The 13060-nt window shown below is 34.9% G+C and overlaps 1 protein-coding gene across 3 annotated transcripts in view; it reads left to right on the top strand.

Moving 5' to 3' along the window:
• Window positions 1-13060, top strand: part of CCSER2 (coiled-coil serine rich protein 2) — a 155258-nt gene that overhangs the window by 29153 nt on the left and 113045 nt on the right. For all 3 annotated transcript variants that reach the window (XM_057735102.1, XM_057735103.1, XM_057735104.1), the window contains 2 exons: window positions 4108-5563; window positions 6686-6882. In XM_057735102.1, the coding sequence (XP_057591085.1) occupies window positions 4147-5563; window positions 6686-6882 (1614 nt within the window). In that variant the 5' untranslated portion in view covers window positions 4108-4146. The remainder of the gene's footprint in view (window positions 1-4107; window positions 5564-6685; window positions 6883-13060) is intronic.

The raw sequence follows: 13060 nt of genomic DNA, 5'->3' as shown, positions 1-13060 counted from the left end.
CTAATTCTCCAGTTTTACCCATGGCTACAGAATTAACAAACACAAACCCTAACCTTTCCGGATACCAAAGAGCTATTCTCCTTCCTGGTTGGCATGAAATTCTTATTTGATTTGAGCTTAAGATAGATAAACAAAAGAGATAAATAAACAACTAACTAATGAATCAGATTCTTTTACTCTCACCCAACACAGAGCGGTATGAACAATTAGTTTACAGAGATCACTGAGTGACAGCCCATAAAATCAAATTCTCCGTCATTGTTATCACTGAGAGAATAACTTATTGACCACAGATAAACTAAATATAAAACAAAATTAGAAGAGAGGAAAGTTAAAATAGAAAGCACCATTAGCAAAGTTCTGTTGCTGTTCTTAGTTCACTTCTGGGAGACAAGAAAAGAAATGTCTGGACTTGAGCTGCCTGTGAGGTATACTATTCTGGCAAAGAAATTACCTAGCTGTGTCAGGTGAATCCACTGGGTATCTTGATGGAATTTCCCAAACTACTAAGCATAAATTTTAGAAGAGCGTTAAATCATGACTCCTATTCAGATATCAAATGAACATATCTTAAAGATTTTATTTATCTCATTATTAACAAGGGAGTCAGAGATATGTTATAGCTGGTTCAAAGGAGAATGCAAAGAACAGGTACATATCAGGAATATTGAAGTGAATTTGCAAATAGATGCAAAGCTGGTTTCTTCCATCATGGAATAGACAGAATTTATTTTCATGTCTGTAGACAAAAATTGTCTGCTTTACCATTAGTTTTCTATACGTTAACTTCTATCTTTACAGAGTTGCAAAATAGCCCAGTGACAATTCCTGTAGGGTTAAGTTATCTCTAGAAGCTGCAGCATTTCATCAGAAGGATCATTTTGCTTATTCAAAAGTCTTAAAATTTTCTTTATAAAATTTTTTTTTTCAGTTTCCATTCCCAGACAATTATTTCTTTATCCTTGATGTTTTATTAATTTAATTTAGATACGTAGTTGGATCTATGGTTTATTGTATTTTTCCTTTCCTTCTGCAGATTTTCTTCACCTTTATTTTAGGGATATTTTCGATCATGTTTATCTGCTTTTCCTCTTTGTTTAGTTATTCTACTTTGGGGATACTAATTATCTTTCAGTTTAGTCTATGTCCTACTTATTCTGTCTAATTGCCTTGGTATCTCTGTCTTCTTTTCTCCTCAGTACTTAGGTTATCTTTAAGATTTTTCTTATTTTCATTAGTTAGTTTTCACTGTTTGGTTCTTTTTCTTGCTTTTTTCAAATTCATTGTTCTTCTTAATTGATTTTCTTAGCTCCATAACTTTTCAGTTTACCTGTTTTGTCTTTTTATCTTTGAACTTTTGATTTATTAAATGTGTGTTCTTATTAGGTAGTTTTCCATTACAAAGAACTCACTGGGGATTTCCTTATTTTTTTTGTGTTATATTTTCTTTCAGACTGGATTCTTCCTTTGTTCTCTCCTCTTCCTTCCACTCTCTTGTTTATACAGTTACATGGCCTTTTTATTTTGCTGGTAAAGACTTGGATAGTGAGGTCAAGACTTTGTATCTGCCCTGGTATAACATGGGTGAGTTCTCCTTGACACTTTTCCCACCTTAGCTGTGACTTTATCTCCTCCTTTTACTGAACCCCCTCAATACACCTTTTGAGCAGTGTTATTCTCTGTCTGCTTCTCTGTAGTTGAAGTACATAAGGTGGTGTTGGTGGGGAGAGTTCTTCTGGGGTTCCAGGCTCTCCTGTCTTCCTTAGATTTTATTATGTGTCCTGTACTGGCTTTATTCCATCCTGCTGAGGGTGTAGTACATTTCTAGGGGCTTCAGACCCTTTCCTCAACTCAGAAGAATGCTTTGGATGTCAACAGGTTCTGGTGGCTACTCTGCCTACCTCAGCTTAGGTTTCAAGGCTTCTGTGCTAAATATGTTCTCCTGGACTTTCTAGGGCATGCCAAATCAGGTCTTTCTATCCAAACGGGGGGCTATTTATTAAAATTTTCAAGTTTTATTAACTCGCCAATTTTTTCTCATTACTGCTTCTAGGCAGTGTAACCAGGCTAGGAGCCAGATCACACTATACAGAATCTTTTTCTGGCCACCACTTTTTTTTTTTTTTTAATATTTATTAAAAAAAAATTTAGTATTTTAAATATTTATTTATTTATTTTTTATTTTTTTAGAATTTTTTTTGGGGGTACACCAAGTTCAGTCATCTGTTTTTATACACATATCCCCATATTCCCTCCCTCCCTCAACTCCCCCCCGCCTCGAGTCCCCCCCCCCCCCACCCTCCCCGTCCCAGTCCTCTAAGGCATCTTCCTTCCTCGAGTTAGACTCCCTTTGTTATACAACAACTTCCCACTGGCTATCTATTTAACAGTTGGTACTATATATATGTCTGTGCTACTCTCTCCCTTCATCTCAGCTTCCCCTTCACCCCCCGCCCCCCCCCAAAATATTTATTTTTTAAAAATATTTATTTAAAAGAATTTATTTTTTTAAATATTTATTTATTTTATTTTTGGCTGTATCAGGTCTTAGTTGCGGCATGCGGGATCTTCCTTGCAGCTTGTGGAATCCTCTGCTGTGGCACATGAGCGTCTCATTGCGGAGCACAGGCTTCTCTCTAGTTGTGGTGTGTGGGCTCCAGAGTGTGTGGGCTCTGTATTTGTGCCATGCAGGCTCTCGTGGTGGCCTGCATGCTCAGTAGTTGCAGCACATGGGCTTAGTTGCCTTGCGGCATGTGGGATCTTAGTTCCTTGATCAGGGATTGAACCCATGTCCCCTGCATTGGAATGCGGATTCTTAACCACTGGACCACCAGGGAAGTCTCTGGCCACTACTTTTTAAAGTTTAGAGGTTCTTAGTTTAAGCATTTTCTTATTTGATTGTAGCTGGTGGGTTTTTGGCTGAAAAATTATACACACACACATGTATACTCTGTCCCTTTTATTAGTTATTAGGATAGGAAGTTCTGTAATTCTGTTTTACCCCACTATCTTTACTTAAAAGTCTGTGTGATTTTCTAAATATTTACTTTTTACACAATTAATAACACGTACTCTAGAAACTCTCTGATTCTTAAGATCAGGAATGACTTGGAGTCAATTTTTTTTAACTGACAAAATAAAACCAACAAATTAAAGAAATGTCTTAAGATACATGATTAAAAAAAAAATCAGTGATCCTAAAGCATGTTTTTCTTTTATTTGAATTTTACTGTTGTATGCAGTCTTACAACGTTTTTATATAATCACAGTGAACATATAGTGACCATATTATATTTTTGTTATTGTTGGGACATTTCAGTATTTTTGTCTCATTTTTGTAATCTCATCAGATGACATTATAATTTATTAAACAGTTACCCAAATAAAGGACACTCCTGTTTCTAGTTTTATACTCTTTTGTGTTCATTGAACCTTTTTGTTGTTTTTTATTACCATTAAAATAAATTCGAGAGGTTGAGATTAATGGACTAATCAATGTTATTAAATCATTTTACTTCTCACCCTGGCACTAACTGTAATGTATGCTTATATCACTGGATAGAAATTCTTTTGAGATATTTGCTTAAAATGACAGCTGATATTTCAGCCCTTAATGCTAGAAGAATTTTTTGGTGCTATTGGATTCTTTATCTGCATCCTTCCCATAATTTTAATAATGAAAGTTTTAAAATATATTCCAGTTTTTATAAGACCATGTATGCTTAAAAAAAAAACCCAACAAAATCACATTTTTATTTTTAAAGGAGATAATATTACCCAAAAAGGAAAAAATAATTTGGATTGGAGATTGGAAGATGTGCTGAAGTGTTACTTCTTAATACAAATTTGATAGTCTAATTTTATTTCTGGATTTTACTGTCATCATCCATAGTCCAGGTTTGTAAAAGTGTTTACAAAAATGTTCTTTATTTTCTTCTAACATTGTTATTAATTAGTGTAGTCAGTATTAAGAGTTCTGTAGGAATTATAAGTAGCTTTTGGGCTTTGCTGCGTTTAATTAGTTAAGAATATGCGTTCATATTATGTAATAATCCATGTAATTATCCTTATTTAGGAATGTTTAATCTGCTTTTTTTGTCTCCTTAGATTCTGTCAAATTTTAAGAACAAATGCACCATATAGCTCATGGAAGAAAAAACACAAATCAAGACTTTTTTGGGTTCCAAGTTGCCAAAGTATGGAACAAAATCTGTAAGAAGTACACTGCAGCCAATGCCAAATGGGAAACCTGTTAATTTATTGGGAACTTCCAAGAGTAGCAGCGTCAGAAGTTACATCAAAAATAATGGCTCTGATTGTTCATCATCCCATTCATTTAATTGGAGATCGGCAACTAAGTACCAGTTTAATGCACAAAGTCCGGAAGAGCCTAACAGTACTCAGAGTTCACATGATAAAGTAATTGATCCTGAAAAACATGCACCTGCTCAAGGAATGTTTGATAAAAATGGGATAAAGGGAGGTTTGAAAAGTATTTCTTTACTCACATCAAAGTTAGCAAAGCCATCTACTATGTTTGTGTCATCTACAGAGGAGTTAAACCAAAAGTCTTTGTCTGGACCATCTAATTTGGGTAAATTCACCAAAGGCACATTGTTAGGAAGGACTTCATATGCTTCAGTCAGTGCTCCAAAATCGCAGTTGAGTGGATTTTATGGAAACCGATCAGCTGGTAGCATACAAAGGCCTAGAGCAAACTCCTGTGCCACCAGAAGCAGTTCTGGAGAAGGCTTAGCACAATCCCTAGATAATATTAAATCTCTTGCTTGTGAAAAAATGGTAAGGTCACAGAGTTTTTCACATTCCATTCAGAATTCATTCCTTCCACCTTCATCTATAACCAGATCACATTCCTTCAATAGAGCTGCAGATCTTACAAAGCCTTATCAGAATCAACAGCTACCCATTAGAGTGCCTCTGAGGTCAAGTATGCTAACAAGGAATTCCCGGCAGTCAGAAGTACTCAATGGGAGTGAACATTTAGGGTATGGATTTAATAGGCCTTATGCTGCTGGTGGAAAGAAGTTGGCTTTACCAAATGGCCCGGGTGTAACTTCCACTTTGGGTTATAGGATGGTTCATCCCTCTCTACTGAAATCTAGCCGACCTCCATTTTCTGGGACTATCACAGTTGATAGTAACAAAAATTTACCTGCTGACGCATGTATAGAGGAAGATGCTGCACTTGTGGCTAAGGACAGAGCTACAGATAAGGACCAAGAACTAACTGAAAATGATAGTTATAGAACAGAAAATGACCAGACCATGAAGCATGATGCTAAAATTAGATACCTGAGTGATGATGTGGATGACATTTCCTTGTCCTCTTTGTCATCTTCTGATAAGAATGATTTAAGTGAAGACTTCAGTGATGATTTTATAGACATAGAAGATTCCAGCAGAACTAGAATAACTCCAGAGGAAATTTCTCTCAAAGAAGAAAAATGTGAAAATGTACCACCAAAGGATATATTTGATTCCCCCAAGGAAAATGAAAAATCCTTCAGTAAAACTGATGAGTGGATAGATATAAGTGTCTCTGGTAAATATTAATGTACTTAAATTTTTTGCTTTCTCCTGGATAATACAACTGAATTTATGCTTAGGATTATTTTCTGATTAATTTCAAGATACTAACAATTTCATGGAAGGATGGATCTAGACAAAATTGGAATGGAGCAACATTTACCTTCCTTGTGACTTTTGTTGCTTGTCCTATTTTTCATGCTAAAACAACATCCATAAAGACATCCATTCCTCTGTGGTATTTTACCTTTGTTCTTTGTCACACACAGGCTTATTCCTACTTGCTTCAAAAATTTTTTTTCCACTGCTTCCTCCAGTTAGTGGCAGCCTATTTTAAACCATCCCTTCCTTTAGGGTAGTAGATCACTACTATTTGTTAAGAGTAAAGCTGTACCAAAGGGTAAATGGAGTAATATAGATTATGTCCAATCTAATGAATTTTTTATCCTAGGCACTTTTTTTTTAAAGGAAGACTTAGATTTCTTATTTAGCGAACTTAACAGTTATACTTTCAGAGGAGCTTTATGTTTTTAACTGAGGAGAGTGATATAGCACCTGTTAAACATTTCTTCTTATATTTGGTAATCCTGGTGCTAAATCTGGAGAAAATGTATCTCTGTGTCCATCTGGCCTGAAAAAGAAACAAACTGAGGGTTTGGGTATAGGCATGTAGTCTCATCAAGGGACTAGGCCATCCCTGGAGATTATGCATAAACCCTTGACTGTATGAGCATCTTCTAGTTAGACATGACTGTTGGAGCAAGGTATTTCCTTATAAGGAGGCAACTGCTAGGTTACATGATACAGAGTAGAGTTTCCTGGGCAGTACTTAAAAATATCTTAGGAAATATTCAAAGAATATGAGGCTTTGTTTACATTTCTAGAAATAGTGCAGAGGTGAAAGATGGCTCAATAATTTTTTTTTTATTGGGAACTATTTCAGCAGTTTATTTTTAAGATTTTATGTGTTTTTTTTTAATTGTTTAGATTTAGAAGATGCTAGTTAGAAATACTCTTGCCAACTTTTTTTGCTATAATATATCACATTATTAACGCTTATATTATTTGAACCTGAGAAATAATTATACTTTTGTGAATTAATAACTTTTTTCCCTCTCTTTTAAAAAATCAATTGAAGACAGGAGTGAATGTTCAAAACATGCTTCTGGAAATAACTTGATTTCACCAGATACAGATTACAGAGCTGGTTCTTCATTTGAACTCTCTCCATCTGATAGCTCTGATGGAACGTACATGTGGGATGAAGAGGGCTTGGAGCCCATTGGAAATGTCCACCCAGTTGGGAGCTATGAGTCCTCTGAAATGAACAGCATAGTATGTATGGATTTATATCCCGTTTTGGAACATTTTGTTTACTTTTCTATAGAGAGACTTGGGATATTGATTGGATTTTTTAAGTTTATGAATTAACTCCCCTATTTTGAGAAATGGAATTCATATCTCTTAAGGGCCTATAAAACATCTGGTCTTAATACATAATAAAGCATATATTTGTGTCATATAACACGAGTTAAATGTGCTCTCATACACACATTCATAATATAGTTGACCCTTGAACAACATGGGTTTGAACTATGAGGGTCCACTTATGTGTGAATTTTTTTCAATAGTAAAAATACTACCGTACTACACTATCTGTGGTTAGTTGAATTTGCGGATGTGGAATGCGGATATGGAGGAACAGCATATATATCGGGCTGATTGTAAGTTAAACGTGGATTTTCGACTGTGCAGGGGTCAGCACCTCTAACCCTGTGTTGTTCAAAGGTCAGCTGTGTGTAAATAAATACACACATATATTCATGTGGACACACTGTATTGTTCAGATTAAGCTAGGTTAGTGGTTCTCAAAGTAGGGGAAGGCAATGTCTGGAGACATTTTTGGTTGTCACATTGAGGGATGCTGCAGGCAATTAATGGGTGGACACCAGATACTGCTTAACATCTTGTAATGCAGAGGATGGCAACCACAGCAAAGAATTATCCAGCCCAAGATGTCAATAGCGCTGCTATTGAGAAATCCTGGGCTAGGCTGTGCTGCGGTAACATTCTCAGTGCCAACTCTCAGTGACTTAACACAATAAAAGTTTATTTTTTACTCTTAAAAAGTCTATTGTTGGTCTGGACAACTCTCTAGGGCAACTGTCTTCAGTGTTCTAAGCTGCTTTGATCTTGGGGCTTCACCATGGCCTTTCAGATCCTTTGTCACTGTAGTAATGAGGATTTTACATGTGCAGTTACTGCTTTCGCCTGCGGATGGCATATGGCACTTTTACTCACAACATATTGACCAGAACTAATCTTACCTACTGAGTGGGCAGGAAGTGTAAATTTCCTGTGTGCCTGGTAGGCAAGGGAACCAGATATGGATGAGCACTAGAAGACCTACCATATACTTATGCATACATATTATGAGAAAAATTGCAAGTAATGTGGATTATATGCCATGTGAGTAAAGTATAGTTGGTGTGATTATAAAGTTACTCCCTGTAATTACTCAGTATATAAAATCAATTTTCCAGTAGTTGTATGGGAAAATTGGTAGTCTTTGTGGATACATTAAGTTCCAGGTAGATTTCAGGTGATATAATTTTCTACACTCGTATAAACCTGTGACTTGGAAAAAAATGTTGTTACCAGAGGGTTGTTAAATTGCACAGACATGGAGAGGACACATCCTTAATTTAGAGGCAGCATCTCTTATTTCATTAGATAAAGGAAGTTCAGAAAAGATTACAGTTTAGGGCCTTATATACTCTTACTAGGACTTTTTAAGGGAATATGATTGAAGTGGAAATGACCATTGTGTCCAGCAGATGGTAGCAGTCAGCCACCTAGTACCTGACATTTTTTCAGACAGTTCACTGTTCTTGTAACTTAAATGATGAAATAGCCTCTAGCAGAGCTCAGTACATGTCTGAATTGACTTTAGTCTCTAAGATCCATGGGTTTCCTCCTTGATCATTTGGCTTGTGTATGTGGGATGGGAAACAACAAAAGTGTTCATTCTGTGCTTTGGAAGGGAATGCTGTCTGTGTGCCATTCTCTTCAGATCTAAGAGGAAGACAGTCTGAGAAAGGATGGAGAATTTACGGTAAAAGTTGAAAAGAGTGTGTTAAGATCTGTTGTGATAGTGGATTTACCATTTTTGCTCTAAAATTCTATAAAATTTTTGTTTTTTCTATTTTAAATTAATTTTATTAGGTGTGTACCTGTTTAGAATTGTTTCCTTGGTGAGTTGGACTTTCAGTCATTGTTTAGTGATCCTCATTATGCTTTTTGTCTTAAGGCCTCTTTTTTTTTCAGAATTAGTATATTTTACCAGTTTTATTTATATATTTTCTATCCTTTCACTGTCAGCTCTTTTGATATATAATAAATAGGTTACTATTTTAAAAAAAATACAATTGGTGAGTTTAGTCCTTTATGTTTGCATTTATTAGTATTCTTGGAATTAACTGTTATATTTTTATTTAAATTATCTCACTTTTTCTGTTTCTTCTTTCTCCTCCTTTTTCTAAAATAGTATATCTAACTTACCCAAAAGGAACTTTAGCCTATTCTTGTTTTCCTTTGTCTGTCCATTGCCTCCTTTGTCTCACTAAAGGCATTTCCTAATCTCATGGCCTTCCCCACAAGCACCACCATGGTTCTTCTTTACAACAGTGCTCATTGCAGTCCTGGATGAGATTAGGAGCTCTCACTAGAATATGAGTCAAGTGTGTCCACTACTAAGACATTTAGTTCAAATCCACTGTTTAGTTCAGCTTACTTTCTTTTTAAAGAAAGCAGTGTATTGATACAGTCTGGTGCAAGATCCTTTTCTTGTCATAGGTCTAGTTCGTAGACTACTTTGCATATCACTTGTCTAGAATTTAGGCTATTTTTTTTCTCAGATATTAACAGTGGTTTGTTGAGATATAATTTAAATACAATAAAATGCACAAGTCTTTTGCATATAGCATAGGGAATTTTGAAAATGTGTATACTTAGCAGTCATCCACATTTATGATACAGAATATTTCCAGCACACCAGAATATTTCTTATGCTCTTCAGGCATTCTGTTACCCCACCCCAGGCGCAACCACTGTTCTGATTTCTATTGCTGTAGATTAGTTTTGCCTATTTCTGAGTTCAACATGAGTAGAATTGTAGACGTGTAATTTATGTCTGGCTTCTTCCAATAAATGTTATACGCGTGTTTGTTGTTTGCTCATTCTTCTTATTACATAATAGTGCATCATGTGAATATACCACAAGTTATTTTATCCTGCTGTTTATGGACATTAAGGTTGTATCTGGGTTTTGGATACTGCTCCTGCTGTGAAGATTTTGCAACATGTTTTTTTGGTGAACATTTATGCATTTCTGTTCATAAAATATGTAGGAGAGGAATCCCTGGATTACAGGGCATACTTATGTCTATAGCTTTAGATGCTTTCAATTTTCCGAAGTGGTTTTATCAGTTTACACTCTCACTAGCAGTAAATAAGCATTCCAGAAATTCCACTTTCTAGTTTATACTTGTTGTTGTTGGGGTTTTTTGTGTTGTTGTTGCGTTTTTTGCTATTCTGGTGGGGGTATAGTAGTAGTGCATTGAGATTTTTGTCCTGTGGTTTATGGGAACTACTTGTTTGCCATTAGTATATACTGTTTTGTGAAGTGCCTTCTGTTGGGCTCCATGTATTTTTTTCTTAATTGGCTTGTGAAAATCCTTTTTATATTTTGGATATAAATTTTATATATATACACACATATACACATGTGTATACATTTACATGTGTATAGATTGCTTTTAAAATCTTTTAATAGTGTCTTTTGATGAATAAAAGTTAACAATTTACCATTTTTTCCTTTATTATTAGCACTTTTTTGAACTGTGAGAATTTTTTGTCTACCCTAAAGTCATGAAGATATAGTCAATATTTATTTTTAAAAGCTTTGTTTTTTAACCTTTCACATTTAGATCTGCAAGCCATCTGGGAATCATTTTTGTGCATGGTATGAGGTAGAGGTCAAGATTGATTTTTTCTTTTTTTGGAAGTCATATTTTTCCCATTCTGTCGCAGGGTTTTCTTTGTCATACGTCAGTAATTGTATCTATATATTTCTTGGCTCTTTTTTAGTTCACTGGTCTCTTGTTTATCCTTGTGTCAGTGCTACACTGCTTTAACTATTGTAGCTTTAAAATAAGTATTGATATCTGGTAGTATAAGTCTTCTAATTTTGTTCTTTCCCAAGGTTTCCCTGGTTGGCTTTTTGTAATCTATTTAAATGTTAGAATGAATTTGTCAGTTTCTGCAAAGAACCTCTAGGGATTTTGAATGGGACTGCATTGAATTTATAGGTCAATTTGGGGAAAAATGATGTATTTACTATAGTGAGTCTTCACTTTATGGATGTGGTCTGTTCCTCCATTTATTTGGGACTTTAAGAAATATTTATTGCTAATGTTTTGTAGTCTTCTGTAAAATTTTATAATTCATGTTATTTTTAGATATTTGATTTGGTTGTTATAAATGGTACCACTTTAAAAATTTTGTTTCCTAAGTTTTTGTTTTATATATAAAAATACTTGATTTTTATATTTTGACCTGTTTTTTCAGTGATCTTGGTAAATCCACTTACTAGTTTTACTGTGAATGTTTTTGGAATTTCTACATATACTATACAATTTCTACATATACTATACAATACAATGATACCATTTGCAAAGGCCCGCCTTTATTGCACTGGTTAGGACCTCCAACATAATGTTGAATTGAAATGGTGATAGAAGTTTAGGAAAATTTTAATAGCTTACCATTAAAATTCCTGTGTGTGTGTGTGTGTGTGTGTGTGTGAGGTTGTAGATATTTTTCATCAGATTAAAGAAGTTCCGTTTTACTTTATTTGGTGAATTGTTGTGAGTGAATGTAAAGTTTTTATCAAATACTTTTTCTGTATCTATTGAGGTGATTAAATTATTACTATTATTTCTGTAAGTGTGGTAGATTGCTTTTTTTTTTTTTTTTTTGGCTGTGCCATGCCGCTTTCAGGATCTTAGTTCCCCCCGCCAGGGATCGAACTTGTGCCCCCTGCAGTGAAAGTGTGAAGTCCTAACCTAACCACTGGACTGCCAGAGAATCCCTACATTGTATTTTTTGATTTTCAGATATTAAACCACCTTTCCGTCCCTGGAATAGATTTGCTTGGCACTTGATTGTGATGTACTATCCTCTTATAATACATTGTTGTTAACTTGATTTCCTTATATTGAATAGTTTATTTAAGTTTTTGCATTTATGTTCATGAGCAAGATTGCTTTGTAATTTTCCTCTTTGCGGGGGAGGGAGTATTCTTGTGGTGTTTTGGTATCAGGATTATGTTGGCTTTATAAATGAGTTGAAAAGTGTTATTTTACTTTTTTTATTTTTTGGCCTTTGAAAGAGTTTATGTACAATTCATGTGACTTAATTTTTTTTTTAAATAAATTTATTTATTTATTTTATTTATTTATTGGCTGCGTTGGGTCTTCGTTGCTGCACACAGGCTTTCTCTAGTTGCTGCAAGCGGGGCCTACTCTTCATTGTGGTGCCCAGGCTCCTCATTGTAGTGGCTTCTCCTGTTGTGGAGCACGGGCCCTAGGCACGTGAGCTTCAATAGTTGCAGCACATGGACTCAATAGTTGTGGCTCACGGGCTCTAGAGCACAGGCTCAATAGTTGTGGTGCATGGGCTTAGTTGCTCCGTGGCATGTGGAATCTTCCCAGAGCAGGGCTTGAACCCGTGTCTCCTGCATTGGCAGGTGGATTCTTTACCACTGTGCCACCTAGGAAGTCCCATGTGACTTCATTCTTAAATGGTTAAAATAATTCATCAGTGAGATTTTTTGGACCTGGAGTTTTCTTTGTGAAAAGAATTTTAAGGACAGATTTAAATTTTAAAATAGATTTTGGCCCATTGAGATCTATGTATATATTTCTTCTTTTGTTGGTTTTGAGAATTTGTCCATTTCATCTAAGGAGTCATTTGTTGGTGAAAGCTGTTCAGGATTATCTTTTTTTTTTTTAAACATCCTTACGGTTTTGTAGTGATGTGCACTTTTTTATTCCTGATTCCTGCTAATTCATTCATTAGCACCCTGGTAGTAAATATAAAAGAGAGTTTCTTCTAATGTGTCTTACTTTAAAACAATGAATTCTAAACCATGTTGTATAGGCCATCTTTTTTTTTTTTTTTAACTGTTAATGCATTTATGTATCCTTGAACAATACATAATATTTTTTTGTATGTCTGTTGTACGACTTATATAAGTGATACATAATGTTCTGTAACTTTTTTGTTTTACTCAGTTTTATGTCTTTGTGGTACGTGTGTATTTATATTATAGGTCTATTTATTTTGACTACTGTATAATATTATTTAAATATACCATTTTTTTGCTCTCTGTTCTTCTGCTAATGGACATTTGAGTTATTCTTCACTAATAATATCAAGATAGTGCAGCAGT

Source organism: Hippopotamus amphibius, chromosome 5 (assembly GCF_030028045.1).
Source record: "Hippopotamus amphibius kiboko isolate mHipAmp2 chromosome 5, mHipAmp2.hap2, whole genome shotgun sequence".
Classification (NCBI taxonomy): domain Eukaryota; kingdom Metazoa; phylum Chordata; class Mammalia; order Artiodactyla; family Hippopotamidae; genus Hippopotamus; species Hippopotamus amphibius.
This window is presented reverse-complemented; position numbering and strand designations above follow the sequence as displayed.